Below are 26,353 nucleotides of genomic sequence, written 5' to 3' on the forward strand. Positions count from 1 at the left end.
CTGTAGAGATGGCTAAGTGGTTAAAGCATTTGCTTGCCAAGCCTGATGACCTGGGTTCGATTCCCCAGTACCCACATAAAGCTAGTGTCATAAAGTGGGACATGAGTCTGGGGTTCCATTTGCAGTGGCAGGAGGCCCTGACACCCATTCTCATTTTCCCTCTCTCTGCTTGAAAATAAATAATAAAGTGCTGTAGAGATTGCTTAGCAGTTAAGCGCTTGCCTGTGAAGCCTAAGGACCCCGGTTCGAGGCTCGGTTCCCCAGGTCCCACGTTAGCCAGATGCACAAGGGGGCGCACGCGTCTGGAGTTCGTTTGCAGTGACTGGAAGCCCTGGCGCGCCCATTCTCTCTCTCTCTCTCTCTCTCCTTCTAAGTCAAATAAATAAATAAAAATATTTTTAGAATTTTTGTTTGTCTATTTAGTCTGTATGTGTGTACAGTCACATGTGCGGAAGCCAGAGGACAGCTTTCAGATTGGTCCTCGCCACCTGGTTTCCTCACACGGGGACTACAGAAGCCGGCCGCAGGGTCTGGCTTTCACACGGGGGTCTGGTGACCTGAACTCAGGGATTCAGGATTGCAGGGCAAACGCTTTGCCCACTGAGCCATCTACCTAGCCCTAGAGTAGGGGAGGTAAAAAGAAGTGGAGTTGCTTTCTGATTCACATTCTAGAGTGGTGGCTGCTAACATCCATATTCTCTGCCTTAGACACAAAGGTGTATTTCCCAGCATCCCTTACAGTTAATAGAGCTATTTGATTAATTCTCTCCAATAGAGCCTGAGATGGGTTGGGATTAATAGGATAAGCACCATTTGAAGGACTGGCCTATAAAATTCCCTATGAAACTCTTGCTTTCCTTTCCCTTTTTGGCAGTTTGGTTCAGATGAGGAAGAGGACCGAAATGGGAGCAGCTAGAAGGAACCAAGGGGAAGAGAGCTGCCCGGAACTAAACACCTGCCCCAGACAGCCATGTGAGCAGGAGCTGGACTTCTATGTTGTTAAGCCTTTATAGTTTAGGTTTGCTCAAGTTAAAGAAGTCAGTTTTAGCCAGGCGTGTTGGCGCACGCCTTTAATCCCAGCACTCTGGAGGCAGAGGTAGGAGGATCGCCATGAATTCAAGGCCACCCTGAGACTACATAGTGAATTCCAGGTCAGCCTGGGCTAGAGCGAGACCCTACCTTGAAAAGCCAAAAAAAAAAAAAAAAAAAAAAAAAAGGTCAGTCTTTCATTTTATTTATTTATGAGAAAGAGAGAGAGAGAGAAAGGGGTAGATAGGGAGAGAGAGAACAGGCACGTCAGCCACTGCAAACACTCCAGACACATGCACCACCTTGTGCACCTGGCTTACATGAGTACTGGAAAATCAAACCTGGGACCTCAGGCTTCACAGGCAATCGCTAAGCCATCTACTCCAGCCCAGATGTCAGTTTTTCAAATCTGGAAAATAAAAGTAGAATTTCATTGCAAGGAACAACTGCCAGGAGCTTTGAGATCACTACGGGTGGCATAAAGGATGCAGGGTTCATGTAGCTCGCAGAGGAAATAAGAATGATTCATTTGAGCTTCTGACTGGGAAGAGCACAGAATCATGAGTGCCAAGGATATTATAGTCATGAGCTGCGTGCAGATGTTTGAGGAGTGGCGAGATGGTTCAGCGGTTAAGGCACTTGCATGCAAAGCCTAAGGACCCAGGTTCAATTCCCCAGTACCCATGTAAGGCAACTGTACAACGTGGTGCATGCATCTGGAGTTCACCGTTCACTTGCAGTAGATAGAGACACTGGCACATCCATTATTCCTCTCCCCGCACCACCTTTCACTCTCAAAAGAAATAAATAAAAGATATTTTGGGGGCTGGAAAGATGGCTTAGTGGCTAATTGCTTACCTGTGAAGCCTAAGGACCCCGGTTCAAGGCTCGATTCCCCAGGACCCACGTAAGCCAGATGCACAAGGGGGCGCATGCATCCGGGGTTCGTTTGCAGTGGCTGGAAGCCCTGGCGTGCCCAATCTCTCTCTCTCTCTCTTCCTCTTTCTCTCTCTGTCTGTCACTTTCAAATAAATAAATAAAAATTTTAAAGGGATGTAGGGATGGTTTAGTGGGTAAGGTGCTTGCCTTCAAAGCCAAAGGATCCCTGTTCAATTCTCCAGGACCCACGTAAGCCAGATGCACAAGGGGGCGCAAGCGTCTGGAGTTCCTTTGCAGTGGCTGGAGGCTCTGGCGCGCCCATTCTCTCTCACTCTCTACCACTTTCTCTCTCAAATAAATAAAAAAAATGTATTTAAAACAACAACAAGATGTTTCTGTCAACAACAGAACACATAAAAGACAGTGATCCCCTAAAATTACAATGGCGTTGAGGCTCAAGGCACACACCTGTAATCCCTGTTCTCAGGAGGTGGGAAGCAAGAGGATTACAGATTTAAGGTCAGCCTTAGCCACACAGTAAGACCTGGTTTCAAAACCAAGGGCTGGGGATGGAGCTCAGCAGTAGAGCATCTGCGTATGTGCACAAGGCCCTGGGCTCAATCACGTGCACACACATACACACACACACACACACACACTTGTGCTGAAGGTGACAACATGGCTTCCAAAGCATTGCAGCACAAAGCACTGCTCATGTGTTCATGATGATGCTAGTGTAAACAAACCCGTTGGGCTGCTACTTGGATCAAAGCAAGGCACATATAAGCATATACATGGGCTGGAGAGATGGATCAATGGTTAACCATGCTTATTGTGTGAGCCTGAGGGCCCATGACTATCTGCGTTCCAATCACACATAGAAACAGCTGGGTGTAAGTCAAGTGTGGTGACACACGTCTTTAATAGTCATCTCTCCACTTTTTGCCTTTTTGCTAGGCAACCATCTTTTATCCATAATTCTTTTTTTTTTAATTTTTTTTGTTGTTGTTTATTTGAGAGCGACAGAGAGAGAAAGAGAGAGAGAGAGAGAGAACAGGCATGCCAGGGCTTCCAGCCACTGCAAACAAACTCCAGACACCTGCGCCCCCTTGTGCATCTGGCTAACGTGGGTCCTGGGGAATCGAGTCTCGAACCGGGGTCCTTAGGCTTCACAGGCAAGTGCTTAACCACTAAGCCATCTCTCCAGCCCCATAATTCTTTTTTTAGGGTTCTGTTTTTGTTTGAGACATTGTAGATGCCATGTTGGTATTAAAAAAAAAAAAAAAAGAACCAGGTGTGGTGGCGTATGCCTTTAATCTCAGAACTCAAGAGGCAAAGGGAGGAGAATTGCTATGAGTTCAAGGCCACCCTGAGACTACATAGTGAGTTCCAGATCAGCCTGGGCTAGAGTAAGACCCTATTTAAAAAAAAATGGTTTGAATAAATAGTAATAATAATAAAAGGCTGGAGAGATGGCTTAGTGGTTCAGCTGCTTGCCTGCAAAGCCTAAGGATCCAGGTTTGATATCCCAGGACCCATGTAAGCCAGATGCACAAGGTAGTGCATGTGTCTAGCATTTGTTTGCAGTGGCAGGAAGCCCTGGCACGCCATTCTCTCTCTCTCTTGCTATTGCTTTCATTCTATCTCTCTCAAATAAATGAAATTTTTTTTTAAATGTCTTCAAGGGCTGGAGAGATGGCATAGCAGTTAAGGCACTTGCCTATGAAACCTAAGGACCCAAGTTCAATTCCCCAGTGCCCATGTAAGCCAGATGCACAAGGTGGCACATGCGTCTGGAGTCCATTTGCAGTGGCTGGAGGCCCTGGTGTGCTTATTCTTTCTCTCTATCTACCTCTTTCTCTCTCTACCTGCCCTCCTCTCTCAAATAAATAAAATAGAATAAAATAAAATAAGTGATTTCAGGGGGCTGGAGAGATGACTCAGCAGTTAAAGGCACTTGTTTGCAAAGCCTGCTGGCTGAGACTCAATTCCCCAACTATTCACGTAAAGCTAGATGCAAAAAGTGGCACTGGCATCTGGTATTCCTTTGCAATTGCAAGAGACCCTGGTGTGTGTGTGTATGTGTGTGTGCACGTGCATGTGTGTGCGCGCGCGCACACACACACACACACACACACACACACACACACACATAAATAAATGTTTAAAAACACATTTTTAGCCAGGCGTGGTGGTGTACACCTTTAATCCCAGCACTCAGGAGGCAGAGGTAGGAGGATCACTGTGAGTTCAAGGCCACCCTGAGACTACATAGTGAATTCCAGGTCAGCCTGGGCTAGAGTGAGACCCTGCCTCGAAAAGCCAAAAAAAAAAAAAAAAAAAATTTTTTTGAGATATGATTCCAACATGTTTCACTCCTATAAGGTTGCCAGTAATTTGTTGCCCACAGGTGAATATGCATTGGCCACACCCTCTACTAAGGAAAGTTTCCCTCCAGTATTTAATATTATAGCAAGTTATATCCCCGATATGGCAGATAATTCTATTGAAAACCCCATTTCAAAAGGGCTGGAGAGATGGCTTAGCGGTTAAGTGTCTGCTTGTCAGGCCTCAGGACCCCGGTTCGAGGCTCAATTCCCCAGGCCCCACGTTAGCCAGATGCACAAGGGGCGCATGGGTCTGGAGTTCCTTTGCAGTGGCTAGAGGCCCTGGCGCACCCATTCTCTATCTATCTATCTGCCTCTTTCTCTCTCTCTCTCTCTGTCACTCCCAAATAAATAAAGTTTTCTAGTGCTACTGAGACCAAGCAGAGGAGCTCACCTCTCCCTGGGGCACTCGGGCAGGAACTAAGCCCTGTTAAGTACCATTAAGAACTGTGAAATCGGGCTGGAGAGATGGCTTGGCGGTTAAGCGCTTGCCTGTGAGGCCTAAGGACCTCGGTTCGAGGCTCGGTTCCCCAGGTCCCACGTTAGCCAGATGCGCAAGGGGGCGCACGCGTCTGGAGTTCGTTTGCAGAGGCTGGAAGCCCTGGCGCGCCCATTCTCTCTCTCTCCCTCTATCTGTCTTTCTCTCTGTGTCTGTCACTCTCAAATAAATAAATAAATAATTAATTAAAAAAAAAAAAAAAGAACTGTGAAATGCCATTAGAATTGTTAACTCTGCGTTGAGCTTTTGTAAAGACCTTACTGTAAACACCCTTTTCATACTTTCTGTGAATGATTAAAACAGCCAAGAAAAGGCCATTTGATGGGCCATCATGTCAGCCTGGTGGCTTTGGACACTTTACAGTTGGTCTGGGGTCACTTCGCCAGGTTCAAGGACCACTGCAATGACCACTGGGACATGCTCCAGGCAGGAGCCCTCTCAGTAGACACCCTTGAACTCCAGATGTGACCCTGCAACCATTTTCAACCAGGCCAGAAGGGAAGCACTTCTGGTGGTGGCAGAACACCCGCAGCTGGCACAGCGCAGCCCTTCATCCACAGGAGGGCCTTCTGTGATTGGCACCCTAGCCACACCCCCTGTCAGTTTTTATAAATTTTTACTGACAACTTCCATAATTATAGACAACAAACCATGAAAATTCCCTCTCCTCCCACACTTTCCCCTTTACAAATCAACTCTCCATCATATCTCCTCCCCCTTTCTTTGTTATTTTTATTTATTTATTTGAGAGAGAGAGAGAGATACAGAGATAGGCAGGTAGACAGAGAGAATGGGCGCGCCAGGGCCTCCAGCCACTGCAAACGAACTCCAGACGCGTGCGCCCCCTTGTGCATCTGGCTAACGTGGGACCTGGGGAACCGAGCCTCGAACCGGGGTCCTTAGGCTTCACAGGCAAGCGCTTAACCGCTAAGCCATCTCTCCAGCCCGTGGCTCACTTTTCAAGTCAGCTAGCAAACACCCTCCTGTGTTGCCCTCTGGTGTTGCAGCATTTGAATGGCCTTCGTTTTTCCTTTTTTCCTCCATTTTATTTTATTATTTCTGGCAATTTCATACATGTATATTATGTATTTTGATCACATTTGCCCTCCATTACCCTCTCTTATCCTGCCCCCCACTCCTGCTAAACCCCTTCTTCCCAACAGTCCCCTTCCTACTTTCATGTTTTGTGTGTGTGTGAGAGAGAGAGAGAGAAAGAAAGAAAAAGAAAGAGACAGAGAGAGAGAGGAAGGAAGGACAAAAAGAAAGAAAGAAGGAAGGAAGGAAGGACAAAAGAAAGAAGGAAGGAAGGAAAGAAGGAAGGGAGAAAGGGATTTGAATTCAATTAGTGTTACAGGGCTGGAGAGATGGCTGTTATTCAAAGCATTTGCTTGCAAAACCTGCTGACCTGGATTTGATTCCCCAGTACCCATACAAAGCCAGATGCACAAAGTGGAGCATGCATGTGGAGTTCATTTGCAGAGGCCCTGGTGTGGCCATCATTCTCTCGTTTTCTGTCTCAAATAAGTTCATAAATAAGTAAATTAGGATTGCTTCCATAAGCAAGAGTTAGGGGAAGGTGGCTATTTTCCAGAATGTGAGCAACTTACCAGTGGCTATTTTGCTTACTTTTTAAAAAAAAATAAATTTTATTTATTTATTTGAGAGAGAGAGAGAGAGAGAATGGGCATGCCAGGGCCTCCAGCCACTGCAAACAAACTCCAGACACAGGTGCCACCTTGTGCATCTGGCTTATGTGGGTCCTGGGGAATCAAACTTGGGTCCTTTGGCTTTGTAGGCAAGCGCATTAACCACTAAGCCATCTCACCAGCCTAATCTTGATCTTTATCATTACCAGAGCAGGCCGAGCTAGGAACACAAAGAGAACAAGCATCAGAGAGCGGTGGTGGCCCCAGTGACAGCTGCAGTAGCAGGGAAAGGGCAGCTGGGGCAGAAATAATGGAGCAGGGGCATTGGATGCAGAAAGAAGGTAAGAGAATGTGGAGAGCGAAGGCGGAAGAAAGATAGAAGGGAGACACGGGTCCTGGTCACATGAAGAGTTCCGAGTCAGGCATGCGCACGCCTTTCTTCCCAGCACTCGGGAGGCAGAGGTAGGAGGATCGCTGTGAGCTCAAGGCCAGCCTGAGACTCCCGAGTGAATTCCAGGTCAGCCTGGGCTACATCAAGCACTACCCTGAAAACCAAATAATAATGATAAATATATATATATATATATATATATATATATATATATATATATATATGAATAATAAACAAAGAGTTCTGGGGAGCTGCCAAGCCTCCAGGGCCAATGGGTCTTAGACACTTTAGGCCTGAGAGAGATAACAGTAGGAACTGTCAAGGACCAAGGCTTCTGACACTCTAGTCTTAAAAGCTCCAGTGCAAGTCTCCCCCACCAAGAGGTGAAATAGGTGTCACCGTAGGGCAAGGGTCTGAGCGTGCAAGACCCGTGCAAGAGCCGCAGCACTGGCAGGTGTCCCACTGCTGCCTCTCACTGCACCTGGAAGCCAAGAATTACAGCAGTGGCCAAGCCGTTAAAGGCCAGAGCAACGCACCCCAACCTGAGTGCCTGGAACCAGCTGGGCGTGGTGGCGCACGCCTTTAATCCCAGGTAGGAGGATCGCCGTGAGTTCGAGGCCACCCCGAGACTGCATAGTGAGTTCCAGGTCAGCCTGAGCCAGAGTGAGACCCTACCTCGAAAACCCAAAAGAAAAAAGAAAGCTAAACCCTGGAACCATAGTCCACCACCAGCCTCAGGGTTTGGATTTTTGGATTTGCAAGCCTCTAATTCTGCCAGTCCAGCCCCTAACTTCAGGGTATGCAAGGACTGGGATTCCCAGTCCCAGAAGAACAACTCCTCACAACAATTCCTGTCTGAGCCAAAGTACCCCAGCCACCTGACTGAGAACACTGCCTGGAAGCTATCTTCATGAGTCTTACAAGACTTGTTCATAGGTGATAGAATTCTTGGACTTTGGGACTGGAGAGATGGCCTAGCAGTTAAGGCACTTGCCTGCAAAGCCAAAGGACCTTGGTTTGATACCCCAGAACCCACACAAGCCAGATGCAAGCATTGGAGTTCATTTGCCATGACTGGAGGCCCTGGCGTGCCCATTCTCTCTCTCTCTCTCCCTCTCAAATAAATAAAAATAAATATTTTTTAAAAATTAAAAAAAAAAGAATTCTTGGACTTCCTTCCTTATGAGTCATCATTCTGGGTTTTAAAACTTTTATTTATTTATATTTACAAAGGGAGCAAGTGAGTGAGAGAGAGAGAGAATGGGCGTGTTGGGGCCTCCTGCCACTGCAAATGAACTCTATACACAGGAGCCATCTGGTTTTACTTGGGTACTGGGGAATCAAACCCTGGCCATCAGGCTTTGCAAGCAAGTGCTTTTAACCACTTAGCTATCTCTCCAGCCCTTATCATTCTGGGTTGTTTTTGTTTTGTTGTTGTTGTTGTTGTTGTTGTTTTTGGTTTTCCAAGGTAGAGTCTCACTCTAGCTCAATCTGACCTGGAATTCACTATATAGTCTCAGGGTGGCCTCAAACTCACAGTGATCCTCCTACCTCTGCCTCCCGAGTGCTGGGATTAAAGGTATGCGCCACCACACCCGGCTATCATTCTGTTTTTTGTTTTTTATTATTATTATTATTATTTCAAGAGATTTTATTGCTGGAGTACACAAGATAAATTTATGCAACTAGAGCAGAGGCTGTGGATGACTCTTATTTCCAGTTGGAAGGAAGCACCCGCTTGGTCTTATAGTAAGGAGCCAATCGGTGAATTCGGCTCTCTATCAGAATCAGCCGGAACTTAGCATCCTTATCCTTTCTGTTCCTCTCAAGACGCTTGCGAACAGCAACCGCTTTCTTGATTGGATGGTAGAGGTCCTCAGGAAGAGCAGGAGCCAGTCCTTTGGACTTCAAGATTCGCAAGATTTCATCACTTGTCACAAAGCGCACTTGTGCAACGCCGTGTGAGACCCTCAGGGTCACACCGACGTGTGAGGGAGTCAGGCCCTTCTTGGCCAATTTGTAAATCTGCTCCTTCATGTCGTCCAACGTCAACTTCAGCCACGTGGGCACGCTGTGGCGGTTCGGCAGAGCCGACTGAGACAGGCCCTTCCAGGGAGCGTGCACGCGACCCATGATGGCAGCGGTCTCTCATTCTGTTTTTTAAAAGAAGCCATTTTTAAAAGACTTCAAGCAGAGCAACTTGAAAGTATGATCTATTAAAGCATTTTCTTTTTTTAAGCAAAGGCCTATACTTAATGATTTCTCTCTTACACTCTTCCTCTCTTTTTAAAATTTTATTCATTTATGTAGTTAGTTAGTTTGTAAGAGAGAGGCAGAGAGAAAGAGAGAATGAGTGTGCCATGGCCTCTAGCAACTGCAAACAAACTCCAGATGCATGTGCCATCTTGTGATCTTGTGTATCTGGTTTTACATGGATACTTGGGAATTGAACCTGGGTCCTTAGGCTTTGCAGTCAAGTGCCTTAACCACTGAGCGATTTCTCCAGTGCGCTCTCGCTCTCCCTCCCTCTCCCTCTCCCCCACCCTCTTTCTGTTTGGTTTTTTGAGGTAGGGTCTTACTCTAGCCCAGGCTGACCTGGAACTCACTCTGTAATCTCAGGCTGGCTTCAAACTCATAGAAATCCTCATACTTCTGCCTTCCAAGTGCTGGGATTAAAGGCGTGCACACCACTCCAGCTAACAATTTTTTTTTTTTTTTTTTTGAGGCAGGGTCTCACTCTAGCCCAGGCTGACCTGGAATTCTATCGAGTCTCAGGGTGGCCTCGAACTCACAGCGATCCTCCTACCTCTGCCTCCCAAGTGCTGGGATTAAAGGCACCACCATGCCCGGCTAACAATAATATTTTTATTAGTTAGGATCTCCTGTTATTTTTTTGTTCATTTTTATTTATTTATCTGAGAGCGACAGACAGAGAGAAAAAGAGGCAGAGAGAGAGAGAATGGGCGCGCCAGGGCCTCCAGCCACTGCATACAAACTCCAGACACGTGCACCCCCTAGTGAATCTGGCTAACGTGGGTCCTGGGGAATCGAGCCTTGAACCGGGGTTCTTAGCCTTCACAGGCAAGCGCTTCGCTTAACTGCTAAACCATCTCTCCAGCCCTCCTGTTCTTTTTTTTTTTTTTTTTGCCATATCATCTTCACCTGTCCAGCTGGCCCATGCATGAGCTTCCAGATTCTCTGGCCTCTGCCTCGCATTGGCAGAGGCATGTTGAGATCCCAGGCACATAGGCCACTTTTCACCTGGCTTTATGTAGGTGCTTGGGATCAAACTCAGGTCCTCATGTATGTATAACAAGTGCTCTTACCCGGTGAACCATCTCCCCAGCCCCAGTATTTGTGCGTACGTGCGTGTTTGTAGACATAATTTCTGGCTTAAGAAACTTTTAAAACAAATCAGTCCAAACGGCTTCTAGGGAGATTGGATTACAAAGTTGATAAAAATCATAATACTTGTCTGAATAAATAAGTAAAGCCATAAGACAATACTTGGGGCTGGGGAGATGGCTCAGCACTTATTATATAAGTACCGTGCTAACTGACTACTGCGCTACTGGGCTCTTGGATCAGCAGTTAAAGGCACCTGTTTGCAAGCCTACTGACATGAATTCAATTCCCTACCAACCACATAAAGCTGGAGGCAAAGTGGCACCAGCATCCGTGATCTCAACATGCCTATAAGAGGGGAACCAGGAGAATAGAGGCTCAATGGCCAGTTAAGCTGGCACCCACAGCAATGCAACAGTAAGAGAGACCTTGTCTCACAAAGGTGGAAGGAGATCTAGAGAGATGGCTCAGCAGTTAAGGCGCTTGCCTGCGAAGCCTAAGGACCCATGTTTGATTCCCCAGTACTCAGGTAAGCCAGATGCACAAAGTGGCACATGAGTCTGGAGTTTGTTTGCAGTGACTACCAGCCCTGGCACACCCATTCTCTCTCCAGGTTTCACGTAGCCAAATGCAGTGACACAGCGTGCAATGTTGCACATGGTCACAAGGGGGCGCATGCATCTGGAGTTCATTCTGGGTGGCTGAGGGCCCTGCTGTGCCCATTCTCTTTTCTCTCTCTGCCTCTCTTTCACACACACAAAATAAATAATAGAAAACTTTATTATTATTATTATTTTGTGCTTTTCGAGGTAGGGTCTCATTCTAGCCCAGGCTGACCTGGAATTCACTATGTAGTTTCAGGGTGGCCTCGAACTCATGGTGATCCTCCTACCTCTGCCTCCCGAGTGCTGGGATTAAAAGTGTGGGCCACCACGCCCGGCTTCTTCCACCTTTTTAAAAAATGTTTTCTAAGCCGTGCGTGGTGGCACATGGCTTTCATCTCAGCACTCGGGAGGCAAAGGTAGGAGGTTTGCTGTGAGTTTGAGGGGAGGTCAGCCTGGGACTTCAGAGTGAGTTCCAGGTCAGCCGGGGTTAGAGTGATAACTTACCTTGAAAAAAAAAAATGTGGAAAGTGGGCTCAAGAGATGGCTTAGCAGCTAAGGCGCATGCCTGCGAAGCCTAAGGACCCAGGTTTGATTCTCCAGGTCCCAGGTAAGCCAGATGCATATGGTGGTGCATATATCTGGAGTTCGTTTGCAGTGGCTAGAGGCCCTGATACACCCATTCTCTCTCTCTCTCCCTCGCTCTCACTAATAAATAAATAAATAAATAAATAAATAAATAAATAAATAAATAAATAATTTTAAATGTGGAAGGTGAGCTGGAGGGATGGCTTAGCAGTTAAGACGCTTGCCTGCAAAGCCTAAGGACCCAGGTGTGATTCTCCAGGTTCCATGTAAGACAGATGTCCATGGTGGTGCATGCATGTGTCTGGAATTCGTTTGCAGTGGCTAAAGGCCCTGGCGTGCCCATTCTCTCTATCTCTCTTCCTCTCCCCCTCTCTGTCTCTAATAAATAAATAAAAATGTGGAAGGTGACAAAGTTTTCTCCAGTATAACGAGAGTTGAAGCAATGTGTGCAACTTTATGATCTAGAGGACGGTAGATCCCAAGATGAAAGGAACCCTAGAGTGGTTAATCTTAATTGTCAATTTGACGCGATCTGGAATCAACTAGGAGATACACGTCTCTGTGAGGGCATTTCCTGAAAGGACACGCCTAGGGGTGCAGGAGGCCCTCCCTCAGAGTGGGTAGCACCTTCCAATGGGTGGTCCAGAGATAAAGAGAACAAAGCAGTTTTGCCTACCAGTCTCCTGGGCTTCTTGCTGAGTGTCCCTGCTGTTGCTGCCACCACCATCCTCCACTGGCATCAGACTCCAGCTTCTTTGGCATTCCAGCATGGGCTTAATACCAGCCACTCTCCAGGAATCTCCCAAGCCTCAGACATCCAGCTCTCTGAACTGAGCAGCTGTTGGGTTCTCAGCCTATCTCATAAGCCAATCTACTACATTTTTTATAATATATATTAATTTAACTTTTTAAACTTAATTTTAATTTTATTTATATGAGAGAGAGAAAGGGAGAGAAGGGAACAAGGCAGAGAGGGAGAGAGAATGGGCACGCCAGGGCCTTCAGCCACTGCAGACAAACTCCAGATGCATGTGTCCCCTTGTGCATCTGGCTTACGTGGGTCCTGGGGAGTCGAACCTGGATCCTTCGGCTTTGCAGGCAAATGCCTTAACCACTAAGCCATCTCTCCAGCCCTCATTTAAAATTGTTATTCAAGGCTGAAGAGATGGCTTAGCGGTTAAAGACACATGCCTATGAAGCCTAAGGACCCAGGTTTGATTCATGAGGTCCCACGTAAACCAGATGCACATGGTGGCACATGCTTCTGGAGTTCATTTGCAGTGGCTAGAGGCCCTGGTGTGCCTATTCTCACTATGTCTCTCTCTCTCTCTCTTTCTCTCACCCTGTCTATCACTAATAAATGAAAACAAAATCCTTAAAAAAGAAAAAATCTTTAAAAATTTATTTATTAAGAGAGAGAAAGAGACTGGGCACACCAGGGTCTTTAGTCACTGCAAATGAACTCCAGACACATGTGCCACCTTGTGCATTTGGCTTTATGTGGGTACTGAGGAATTGAACTCCAAGTTGGCTGGCTTTGTGAGCAAGCACCTTTAATTGCTGAGCCATCACCACAGCCCATGTTTTAATTTTTTATTTCTTTGGCCTTACTCATGCTAAAATACATTCCACTTCTGAACTATACCCCTAGGCACTATTTAAAAAAAAAATTTGCCCAGCATGGTGGCACACACCTTTAATCCCAGCACTCAGGAGACAGAGAGAGGAGGATCGCCATGAGTTTGGGGCCACCCTGAGACTACATTGTGAATTCCAGGTCAGCCTGGGCTAGAGTGAGACCCTTCCTCGAAAACCAAGGAGAGAGAATTAGCGCACCAGGGCCTTAGCCATTGAACTTGAACTCCAGATGCTTGCGCCACCTAGTGGGCACGTGCGACCTCGCATTTGCCTCACCTTCATTCGCCTGGCTACCATGGGATCTGGAGAGTCAGACATGGGTCCTTAGGCTTTGCAGGTAAGCGCCTTAACCACTAAGCCATCTCTCCAGCCTGTAGGCACTGTCTTTGCTCTTTGAATAAACAATTTGAACACATGTTATTTATCAGTCCCCTATTGATGGACAGTTAGGTTGTTACTACTCTTTTGCTACTGTTCTGTGTTCGAGTTCTTCAGATTAGTCCTCTGCAAATGTAAGGGCTGAGTCAGCTCCATCTACTTCAACAGGAAGGTAGAATTTCCCTTAGTGTTCAGCCAAATTACAAAGCTAATGTCTCCCCCTGTGATTCCCTGGGGTCCACTATTGTAAAATGCAGATGGTAAAAGAAACTCAAGTGATTGCAAGGCAAATGTGGTATGCTGGCCTCACAACATGAATTATAGCTCAAACCCCAGCTCTCCTGCCAATAGCCTGGAACTGAACCTCAAGCAATTTAACTCCTCTAAGTACTGGTTTTCTCACTTGCAAATGGTGATTTTGTGAGAATTAAATGGTAATGAAGTAATCAGCACATGATAATTTCAGTTAATAAGTATGTTCTAAGGGTTTTGCTTCAATATATAATTTGCCTAACTGTCAAAGGAAGCAACACTTTACCTTTAGCCTAAAGATAGGACATACATAATACCTGTATTGTTAAAATGAAAACTGTGTTTTAGAAGGTTAAACCATTTTGAATTTCTTTCCTTTTCAAAATGATTTAATTTTACATGCTTTACCTTGCTAGTTTCTTTCAAATTGTGCCCACTGATAACTTCTCACGTGAGTAGGAGTATACTGGTCTCATTCTGGTTTTTGGTGTGAGTGTGATATGTGAGAGTGAGTGTGGTCATGGGTGTGAGTGTGGGTACACACATATCGTGGCACATACGTGGTGGTCAATTTTCAGGTGTTGGTCTTTGCCTTCAACCTCATTTGAGGCAGGGTCTCTGATTCCCAAGGTTGCTGGCTGCAGGGACTAGTAACCTAGCTGGTCCACGGGCTTTCAGGAAATTCTCTCCCTGCCTCCCACCTCACCACCCTCATACTGACATGACAGAGGCCTGCCTGGCATTCTGCTTGTGGTCATGTGGCCGTGGGGATTCTCATTCCAGTACTCACGTGTGCGCCATCTCCCTAGCTTTGACTTCATTTTTTTTTTTTTTTAAGATGCTCTTATTTTAAATCAGGCATGATGGTTCACACCTTTAATTTCAGCACTTGGGCGGCAGAGGTAGGAGGATCGCCATAAATTCAAGGCCACCCTGAGACTACATAGTGAATTCCAGGTCAGCCTGAGCTAGAGTGAGACCCTACCTTAAAAAAACAAAATGAACAAACAAAAAAAGCTGCACTTATTTTGAATATTTTTGGTTTTATCTATTTATTTGAGAGAGAGAAAGAATGGGTGTGCCAGGGCCTATAGACACTGCAAACAAGCTCTAGATGCACGTGCCACCATGTGCATCTCTCTCTCTCTCTCTCAAATAAATTTAAAAAATAATTAGAAGGACTTCAGATCAATTGTGTGTATAACAACCCTATTTTCTTTCAAAATAGAGATATAAGCATTATAAAATCAAATGTTCAGATGAATATGATACAGATATGTAAACATAGATAAAAGTTTAAAAATCAGACTCTAACTGGAGAAATAGAAATCCCAGTTCAGGTTTTATTTATTTATTTACTTACTTACTTATTTATTGAGGTAGGGTCTCACTCTAGCCCAGGCTGGCCTGGAATTCATTATGTAATCTCAGCGTGGCCACAAGCTCATAGTAATCCTCCTACCTCTGCCTCCCAAGTGCTGGGATTAAAGGCATGTGCCATGTATATGCCAGTTTTTATTTTTATTTATGTATTTTGAGAGAGAGAGAGAGAATGGGCACTCCAGGGTCTCTAGCCACTGCAAATGAACTCTAGAGGCATGTGCCACCATGCGCATCTGGCTTGCATAGGTCCTGGAGAATTGAACCTGAGTCCTTTGGCTTTGCAGGCAAGCACCTTAACCACTAAGCCATCTCTCCAGCCTTAGTTTTTACTTTTTTACTTGCTGGTTTATTTGAAATGTCTGTGGGTGTACCAGGGTCTCTTGCCACTACAACTACTTGTCCAGCTTTACATGGGCTGGGCAACGCAACCTGGGCTGGCAATCTCCCCAGACCTCAGTTCAGTTTGTACAGATGAAGTTTTGGAATCAGATTCCCAGATGAAATTATCACTTCTTCCCTGAAATAATAGCAGGATTAAAACAAAAAAAAATCTATGTTGAGCCAGGCATGGTGGCACACACATTTGGGAGTCAGAGGTAGGAGGATCACTATGCATTTGAAGCCAGCCTGAGACCCTACCTCAAAAAAAAAAAAAAAAAAATTGGGTGTGGTGGCTCATGCCATTAATTCCAACACTCAGGAGGCAGAGGTAGGAGGATTGCCATGGGTTCAAGGCCACCCTGAGATGACATAGTAAATTCCAGGTCAGCCTGAGCTAGAGTGAGACCTTACTTTGACAACCTCCCCCAAAAATATATGTGTTGAGATTGATTTAAATCAACCCTAGAATTTAACATGTCCTCTTACCATAAAACAGTTAAGCAAGGGCTTAGAATATAGACAACTTTTTAATCTCTCTGACACGGAATACATTTCTTCTTAATAAAACTTCAGGAACTCTCATTATACTCTATTTAGCTTCCTTTAGCAAAAACCCAGGAGTAAGATAGTATTAATCTTGCAACAGGAGCATAGCCACATGTGCTATGTCCAGGGGTAAAGTCAGAAAACTAACAAAAGCAAGCATACCCCACCCTGTCCTTGAGAACCTCCTTTGCCAGTGAACTTTCCCCCCAGAGTGCCTGACAGCCTCTGAGCTCATGCTTCTAAAACATCTGCCTGAAGACAATTGCAATTTTGAGCTCAGCCTGGGATATATAGCGAGACCTTGTCTCACAATTCACAATATGGAAGATGGCTCAGTTCAGTTAAGAGTGCTTGGAGCCTGGATGCACAATGGTACATGGATCTGGAGTTTGTTTACCGTGATTAGAGGCCCTGGCTCTCCCTCTCTCTCTTTATCTCTCTCTCTGCTTGCAAATAAACAAACAAATAGATAAATAGAGGGCTTTTGGCTTAAGCATGTGGGCCTCTCTGTGTCTTTCTCTCTCTCCTTCCCTCCCTCCTTCTCTCTCTCTCTCTCTCAAACAAATAAAAATACAAAAATTAAAAAATTTTTGTGAGTACCAGCACCAGATGTCTGGTGTGTGTGTGTGTGTGTGTGTGTGTGTGTGTGTGTGTGTGGTGTTACTGAGGAGACAACCAAGTACAACTACCCAGAATGCATGTAAAAAGCTGGGATTGGCTGTGCAAATCTGGTACCTCAGTTCATGGGAAGAGGAGACCAGATAATTTCTGGGGCTCACAGACGGACAGCAGCTCTGGGCTGAAGGAGAGACTCCCTCTCAAAGAAAGAAATAGGTAGATGAGCAATAAGAGGAGATCTGACATCCTCCTCTGGCCTCCACACACATGCACACACATGAGGCATGCACACCTTTGCATCCACATGCATATACCACACACGACATATCACATGTACCACAACATACTCTAGTGTCCACACTAGCATCTCAATGTTTTTTTTCCCCTGTTAAGATTGGTAGTTTGTGGGTAAGGTTTTTTTGTGGTTGTTGTTGTTTTTCTTTAAGATTTTATTTTTTTTTAATTTATTTATTAGAGACAGAGAGAGGGAGAGAAAGAGAGAATGGGCGCACCAGGGCCTCTAGCCACCACAAACAAACTCCAGCTGCATGTGCCAGCATATAAATCTGGCTTAAGTGGGACCTGGAGAATTGAACCTGGGTCCTTAGGCTTCACAGGCATGTGCCTTATAACCATTAAGCCATCTCTCCAGCCCTGTTGTTTATTTTTGCCAGAAAAAAAGAAGGTATCTTAGCCAACATTAACAACAAAATATGTGTTTGAGACATTGACTCAAAATAAAAAGTAAAAAAAAAAGAGCCGGGCGTGGTAGCGCACGCCTTTAATCCCAGCACTCGGGAGGCAGAGGTAGGAGGATTGCCGTGAGTTCGAGGCCACCCTGAGACTACATAGTGAATTCCAGGTCAGCCTGAGCCAGAGTGAAACCCTACCTCGAAAAACCAAAAAAAAAAAAAAGGACTAGAGCTTAGTGGTAGCATTTGCCTAGCATGTGTGTAGCCCTAGGTTCGGACCTCAGTAACACCACACACACCCACACACACACACATACACACACCAGACATCTGGTGCTGGTACTCACACCCAAAAAAAGTTTAATTTTTGCATTTTTATTTATTTGAAAGAGAGAGAAGGGGGGGGAGAGAGAGAGAGAGCACCATGCTGATAGAGAGAAAGAGCACACCAGGGCCTCCAGCCACTGCAAACGAACTTCAGATGCATTCACCACATTGTGTATCTGGCTTATGTGGGTACCGGGGAATTGAACCTGGGTCCTCAGGCTTTGCAAGCAAGCGCCTTAACTGCTAAGCCATCTCTCCAGCCTCAATACGATATTTTCTTTTTCTTTTAATTTTTTTGGTTTATTTTTATTTATTTACTTGAGAGTGACAGACAGAGAAAGAGGCAGAGAGAGAGAATGGGCACACCAGGGCTTCCAACCAATGCAGACGAATTCCAGATGTGTGCGCCTCCTTGTGCATCTGGCTAACGTGGGTCCTGGGGAATCGAGCCTCGAACCGGGGTCCTTAGGCTTCACAGGCAAGCGCTTAACCGCTAAGCCATCTCTCCAGCCCTCAATATGATATTTTCAAAGAAGACTGAATCACTTTGGGATTTACCTTTTGCTTGCCCCACTGGTCTAACTGACCTCTTCTATTCCCAAGGAAGAGAGAGGTTAAGTCAAGTCAATTCAATAGAAGGACACAGTGACATGATTGGAAAGGACCTCGGCAATGAGAACAGTTGAGGAGGGAATATGGCTGGAATGCAGCAACATCCAGGGAAATATTGGTCTGCCCATGCCCAGGAGTCATAGCACTTTTTTTGTTTAATTTTTATTTTTTTAATATTTTATTTTTATTTAGAGAGAAAGGAAAAAAATGATCCCGAGAGAGAGAGAGAGAGAGAGAGAGAGAGAGAGAGGGCAGTGACTAGAGCCCCTGGCGCGCCCATGCTCTCTCTCTATCTCTCTCTCTCTATCTCCTTCTCTCTCCCTCTGTATCTCTCAAATAAATAAATAAAAATAAAAAAATTTTTTAAATGGGTATACCAGGGCCTTCAGTCACTGCAAACAAACTCCAGATGTGTGCACCACCTTGTGCATCTGGATTACATGGGTCCTGGGGAATAGCTGGGTCCTTTGGTTTTGCAGGCAAGTGCCTTAACCACTACACTACACTTTCTCTCTAGCCCTGTTTTTTTGTTGTTGTTGTTTTGTTTTGTTTGAGGTAGGGTCTTACCCAAGTCCAGGCTGACCTAGAATTCACTATGTAGTCTCAGGCTGGCCTCAACTCACAGCAATTCTCTTACCTCTGCCGCCTGAGTGCTGGGATTAAAGGCGTGCACCACCATGCCTGGCTTTGTTTAGTTGTTTTTTTTTTTTTTTTAAATGAGAGAGCGTGAGGGAGAGAGAGAATTGGTGCACTAGAGCCTCCAGCTGCTGCAATCAAACTTCAGACGTATATGTCACCTTTGTGTGTGTGTGCAACCTTGCACACTTGCATCACCTTGTGTGTCTGGCTTACATGGGACCTGGAGAGTCAAAGATGGGTCCTTAGGCTTCGCAGGCAACTGCCTTAACTGCTAAGCCATCTCTCCAGCCCTTGTTAAGTTTTTTTTTCAATATTTTTATTATTTTTGAGAGAGAGAGAAGCAGATAGAGAAAGAGGATGGGTCTGTCAGGGCCTTTCAGCTGCTATGAACGAATGCCAGATGCAGGTGCCCCCTTACGCACGTGAGTGACATTGCATGCTTATGACACTGTGTGTCTGGCTACGTGGGACCTGGAGATTCAAACATGCATTCTTAGGTTTTGCAGGCAAGTGCCTTAACTGCTAAGTCATCTCTCCAGCCCTGGTTTTATTATTTATTTATTTATTTATTTATTTATTTATTTATTTATTTGAGGCAGAGAGGAAGTGGCAGAGTAAGTATGGGTGCACCAGGGTCTCCTCACACTGCAAATGAACTCCATACGCTTGTGCCGCTTTATGCATCTGGCTTTGTGTGGGTCCTGGGGATATCAAACCCAGGCTATCAGGTTTTCCAAGCAAGCATCTCTAACCACTTAGCAATCTTTTCAGCCCCTTGTTTAGATTTTAGATACAGGCGCTCACTCTGCAGCCCAGGCTAGCCAGGAATGCAATACGTGGCACAGGCTGGCCTTGAATTTACAGCAAGCTTCCTGCCGTAGTCTCTCCAGTGCTGAGATTACAGGCGTGAGCCACTGTGCGGGCTTCTTCATTTTGAAAAATCTTTCCAAAGTTAGCTTTTAGCATCAGTAAGTAGACACCACTCTAATGTTGAGTGGCTAGTGTCTTATCACATAACCAGGTCACCAGACCTCAAGTACCAACTGTCTGATTAAAATCCAAACTGTGGCTGGAGAGATGGCTTAGCGGCTTAGCGCTTGCCTGTGAAGCCTAAGGACCCCGGTTTGAGGCTCGGTTCCCCAGGTCCCACGTTAGCCAGATGCACAAGGGGGCGCACGCGTCTGGAGTTCATTTGCAGTGGCTGGAAGCCCTGGCGTGCCCATTCCCTTTCTCTTTCTGTCACTCTCAAATAAATAAATAAATTTAAAAAAAAATTTAAAAATCCAAACCTTTGAGCACTTGCCTGTGAAGCCTAAGGACCCCTATTCGAGGCTCTATTCCCCAGGTCCCACATTAGCCAGATGCACAAGGGGGTGCACGCATCTGGAGTTCGTTTGCAGTGGCTGGAGGCCCTGGCATGCCCATTCTCTCTCTCTCTTTCTCACTTTCTCTCTGTCACTCTCAAATAAATAAATTAAAATAAACAAAATAAAAAAAATCCAAACCGTTTTGTTAACTAGGAACCAAGAGGCAGCTAGATGGGTCATCCCTTCCCAGTAGAATGACACTTTGGATTTCTAGAAGTCCCATCAGGTTCCAACAACCACAGATACCGCTTCTGGGATGTTTTAATTGATACAACACCTCTCAGGGACCTTTTGTCCCATTCTTTCCCCACACAGGTCACTATTAATACCAGTTGCTCTCCAGAGGCTTTAAGCCTGCTAATAGGAACTTCTGAGGTATCCCTTTTGAAAAACTTATTTATGAGAGAGAGAGAGTTAGAAATGGGCATGCCAGGGCCTTTAGCCACTGCAAATGAACTCCATATGCATGTACCACCATGTGCATGTGTCTTATGTAAGTTGTGGGGAATCGAACCTGGCTCCTTAGGCTTCCCAGGCAAGTACCTTGACAACTAAGCCATCTCCCCAGCCCAGGGATCCCTTGATATCAGGTTGAAAAGAAAGCTCCATCCTCTAGTTAATTTTAATTTTCCATAATAGTGAAAGGCACAGAGACTTCATGACAGTCCTTTCCAGATTTACCAGGACAATTAATCAGGAAAAGAAAAAAAAAAAAAAAAAACCTCCTATATAAAACTGGGGAGAAAGCTCAGTGGCTAAGAGCACTTTCCATGCAAGCATGAGGGCCTGAGAGGGCCCGAGATGACCCAAATTCGATTCCTGTAAAAAGCTGGGCATAACCACACATGCCTGTAAGCCCAGTGTTTTGAAGAGGAGAGCAGAGACCAGAAAGTTTCTGGGGCTTGCTGACCAAAGACAGCAGTTCTAGGTTGAGGGAGTGGCTCCATCTCAAGGAAGTACACAGATGAATGATCGAGGTGGTCACCCACTTCTCTGGCTTTCAGGTGCACATTTACACACATATGTGCATATACCACATCATGTACCACAAAGCACAACACATATACCTTACACTCGTATACACACATGCAAATAAAAAAGTGTATGTTGAAGACCTTTAAATGAAATGAAAGATTCAGAAAGATGTATGTCACATAGATTCTCTTCTATGTGGAGTCTAGCGGGGGAAATGCTTATGTAATGAGTTTCCAAACTGACATGCGCTCATGTCAGACACTATTACATTAGTAATTAATTCTGGGCTGGGTGTCACAGTGCATGCCTTTAATCCCAGCACTTTGGGAGGCTGAGGCAGGAGAATCATGAGTTCAAAGCTAACCTGGGCTACACTGTGAGTTCAAAACCAGCCTATCTAAAGAGAGAAAGAAGAAAAAAAAGCCAGGCGTGCTGACACATGCCTTTAATCCCAGCACTTGGGAGGCAGAGGTAGGAGGATCACCATGAGTTTAAGACCACCCTGAAACTACACAGTGAATTCCAGGTCAGCCTGAGCTAGAGTGAAACCCTACCTTGAAAAAAAAAAAAGAAGAAGAAGAAAGGAAGGGAGGGAGGAAGGAAGGAAGTTGGAGAGATGGCTTAGAGGTTAAGGCACTTGTCTGCAAAGCCAAAGGACCCAGGTTCCATTCCCCAGGACCAAGTAAGCCAGATGCACAAGGTGGTGCACACATCTGGAGTTCGTTTGCAGCAGCTAGAGGCCCTGGTATATTAATTCAGTCTCTCTCTTTCTCTTCCTCTTTTTCTCCCTCTCTCTCTCTCCTTCTTTCTCTCTCATTTTCAAATAAATAAAAATAAAATACGCAAAAAAAGAAAGGAAGCCAGGCGTAGTGGCACACACCTTTAATCTCAGCCCTTGGGAGGCAGAGGTAGGAGGATCACAATGAGTTCAAGGCCACACTGAGACTACATAGGGAATTCCAGGTCAGCCTGGGCTAGAGTGAAACCCCACCTCAAAAAGGGTGGGGGAGGAATGGAGGGAAAGAGAAAGAGAGAAAGAAACAGGGAGGGTGGAAGGAAGGAAGAAAAGAGAAGAAAGAAAGAAAGAGAGAGGGAGGGAGGGAGGAAGAAGGGAGGGACAGAGGGAAGGAAGAAGAAAGAAGGAAAGAAAGGAAGAAAAGAAGGAAGGAAGGAAGGAAGGAAGGAAGGAGATAACATTGTCTTAACATTGGCTATCAGGGACTGGGGAGATGGCTTAGTGGTTAAGGCACTTGCCTGCAAAGCTAAAGAACCCAGGTTCTATTCTCCAGTACCCACATAAAGCCAGATACACAAGATGGCACATGCATCTGGAGTTTGTCTGCAGTGGTTAGAGGCCCCTGATGCACCCATATTCTCTCTCTCTCACTGTCTCTCTCTCTCTCTCTGCCTCTCTCTCTCTCTCTAAAATAAATAAATAAAACAAAAATCACTGGCTATTAGAAACAGAAACTAAAAACATTTCTCCTTCATTAGTTATAACTAATTTCATTAGTTTTCTCTAATAAAGCCATTTACTTCCTATTTCTCAGCTTTTGTGCACTATACATTTCAGACTAAATTACTGGGCCGGGAGATGGCTCAGCAGTTAAGTGTACTTGCTTATAAAGCCTGCTGGCCGGGTTCAATTCCCCAGTACCCATGTGTGGTGGTTTGATTTAGGTGTCCCCCATAAACTGAGGTGTTCTGAATGCTAGGTTCCCAGCTAATGGAGATTTAAGAATTAACACCTCTTAGAGGCAGTGTATTGTTGGGGGGAGGGGGGGCTTATGGGTGTTGTAGCCAGTTTCCCCTTGCCAGTGTTTGGCACACTTTCCTGTTCCTGTTGTCCACCTGATGTTACCGTCTGCACATACCATCATTTTTCCTGCCATCATGGAGCTTCCCCTCAAGTATGTAAGTCAAGATAAACCCATTTTTCCCAAAAGCTGCTCTTGGTCAGGTGATTTCTGCCAGTAATGCTAACCTGACTGCAACACCATGTAAAGCCAAATACACAAATAGTGCATGCAAGAGGTCCTAATGCACCCATTCTCTCTCTCCTTGCAAATATATATAATTGGTCAATTATTGGTTCCACAGGCCTGTAATCCCAGCTACTCAGAAGATTAAGGCAAGAGACTCTCAAGTTCTAGGTCTTCCTAGTCTACAAAAGAGAGTTCACGACCAGCTTGGGAAAGTTACTGTTTCAAATTAAAAGGAAAAAATAGGATGGGAATATAGGTTGGTGGTAAAGTGCATTACTAATATGCACAAGGCCCTAGGTTTAAGACTCAGTACCACCCATGCATGTCCACAGACATACATGGAGAGAGAGAGAGATAAAGAGACTTAATTACTGCAAAATGCATTAAAAGTAATTACAAGTAATACTCCAGGATTTATACAATTCAACCTTGTTTTGTTTATAAAGATTAAGTAGTCCCCTTATCCAGGAGATATATTCCAACAGCCTCCGGTTGATAACTGAAATCTCAGCTAATACTAGACCTCCATATACAGTACTGGGGTTTTGTTTTGTTTTTGTTTTTTAAATGTTTATTTATTTGAGAGAAAGAATGGGCACACCAAGGAATCTAGCCACCACAAATGAACTCGAGACCCATGTACCAGCATGTGCATCTGGCTTATGTAGGTACTGGGAAGTCAAACCTGGGTCTTTAGGCTTTGCAGGCAAGCACCCTTAGCTGCTAAGCCATCTTTCCAACTTGCCTCCCCCCTCTCTTTTTCTTTTGAGGTAGGATTTCACTCCAGCACAAGCTTACCTGGAATTCACTACGTAGTCTCAGGGTGGCCTTGGACTTATGGCGATCCTCCTACCTCTGCCTCCCGAGTGCTGGGATTAAAGGTGTGCACTACTACATCCAGCTATTTTTTCCCCCTTACATATATACCTATGATAAAGCATAATTTATAAATATTTATCTATCTTATTATTTAGAGAAAATGGGTTCACCAGGGCTTCTTGCTGCTGAACTTCAGGGCAGGAGAGACAGCTCATCAGTTAAGGCACTTGTCTGTAAAGCCTAACAACCTGAGTTCGATCCCCCATTATCCACGTAGAGCCAGATGCACAAGATGAAGCATGTGTCTGGAATGTTTGCAGTGGCTGGAGGTTCTGACATGCCCATTCTGTCTGTCTCTCTTCTATCTCTCTGTTTGCCAATAAATAAATAAAAATATTTTTAAAAAACCACTCAAGACACATGTGCCACTTTGTGCATCTGGCTTTACATGGGTACTGAGGAATTGAACCTGGGCCATCAAAACTTGGCAAGCAAACACTTTTTAACCACTGAGCCATCTCGCCCACCCCTAAAATTTAATTTATACATCACATATAATTGGAGATTCAGCATGCTTGCTAGAAAAATAGAATATAATAAATTCTGTAATAAGAAACATGTGACTATGTGACTCCCTCTAGTATCTTATTTGTCTTTCCAGTTAAAAGCAGAACTTTATGCTCTTTGGCATATCCAAATGGCCAACATCACTACTGTTGAGGTCCCATGTGGCTGGCAGAAAACACCCGACCAAGAGCAGCTTGTGGGAGGAAAGGGTTTATTTTGGCTTACAGACTCGAGGGGAAGCTCCTCGATGGCAAGGGAAAACAATGACACGAGCAGAAGGTGGACACCACCTCCTGGCCAACATAAGGTGGACAACAGGAACAGGAGAGTGTGCCAAACACTGGCGAGGGGAAGCTGGCTATGACACCCATAAGCCCGCCCCCAACAATACGCGTCCTCCGAGAGGATCCAGTTCCCATATTGCCACCAGCTGAGTACACAAGGTCGTGAGGGACGCCTGAATCAAACTTCCACAACAACTCTCGTGCTTTGGAGCCGTTGTTAAGTAAAATTGTAGTTACTTAAAGACAAGCGCGATGATACCACAACTACTGATCTGACAAGTGGGACGGCTACTAAGGTGGCACATGTGGCTTGGATGCTCCAGACAAAGGGGAGTTTCCCATCCTGGGCTGGGAAGGGAAGGAAGGTGCGGTATTTCATCGCGTTACTCAGAAGAGCAATTTAAAATTCTTGCCTTGTTTCTGAAATTTCCCATGCATAATTTTGGGTACAGACTGGCCGTGGATAAAACCACAAATAAGGAAGTCACGCACGGGAGAACTGTAGTATGATCAATGAATACCCTGCACATGATGTGTGAGAGATAAGATGCGTGAGATTATCCTTTCCACGTGGCCCTTACATGTTTTGCTATAAGCAGACAAACCTGCTGGTTTTCTGTTCTTTGGCTGAATGTGTTGAGCCCATCAAATTGTCTTCTAAATATAGATGTGCATGTCGACTGATGAATGCTGTTCTGCTCTTGGTTAAAGCAGTTTCTTTCTACAGATGGAGGTGAGTATTGGGGAGATCCAAAACTCATCAAAGTGATGAAAATAGAGGACCCAGTGGTTGGCACACTGGAAGAGTCATCTCTACCACACCCACCAGGGCTCAGAGAAGATGCAGAGGAGGTAGAGGAAAGAATGTTAGTGTTAGGCTGGTGGCGCAAGCCTTTAATCCCAGCACTCTGGAGGCTGAGGTTGAAGGATCACTGTGAGTTCAAGGCCAGCCTAAGACTACTTAGTAAATTCAAAGTCAGCCTGGGCTATAGTGAGACTCTACCTTGAAAAACTTAAATAAATAAATAAATAATAATGATGTTCTCACTGCTAGAGAAGCTTCTTGATGGAGATGGCAAAAGATACTGTAGAGACTCAAAACTTGGCAAAGCTAGCCGAGTGTGGTGGTGCACACCTTTAATACCAGCGCTCGGGAGGCAGAGGTAGGAGAATTGCTGTGAGTTCAAGGGCAGCCTGAGACTACGTAGTGAATTTCATTCCAGGTCAGCCTGGGCTAGAGCAAAACCCTTAAAAAAAAAAAAATACTCATCAAAGCTGAAACTAAGAGGTTGTTGAGAACTCACTACTAAATGAGACATCTCTGTCACACCCTTGGTCTTGGTCTTGGTCAGCTCCAACGCTACTGGGTTGAACTTCCAAACCAGGCATAGTGAATGGGAGAAAGAACTTTACTGAGTCCAGGGAAGAAGCTGGCCCCTTTCTCAGGTCCCTGCAGAGACAAATGCCACAGCAGCAGCATAAGCAAGAACACTCCAGGAACCCCAAGCACAGCTCCAGCACTCT

At 45.3% G+C, this 26,353-nt stretch overlaps 1 protein-coding gene across 1 annotated transcript; it reads right to left on the bottom strand.

The window, feature by feature from the left end:
• Positions 1 to 8,467: 8,467 nt before the first annotated feature.
• Positions 8,468 to 8,964, bottom strand: LOC123464099 (40S ribosomal protein S13-like). Its single transcript, XM_045160912.1, has one exon. It carries the CDS (start codon positions 8,962 to 8,964, stop codon positions 8,542 to 8,544), a length of 423 nt encoding a protein of 140 aa, XP_045016847.1. The 3' UTR covers positions 8,468 to 8,541.
• Positions 8,965 to 26,353: the final 17,389 nt, after the last annotated feature.

The sequence above is a fragment of the Jaculus jaculus genome, chromosome 10, assembly GCF_020740685.1.
Source record: "Jaculus jaculus isolate mJacJac1 chromosome 10, mJacJac1.mat.Y.cur, whole genome shotgun sequence".
Lineage (NCBI taxonomy): Eukaryota > Metazoa > Chordata > Mammalia > Rodentia > Dipodidae > Jaculus > Jaculus jaculus.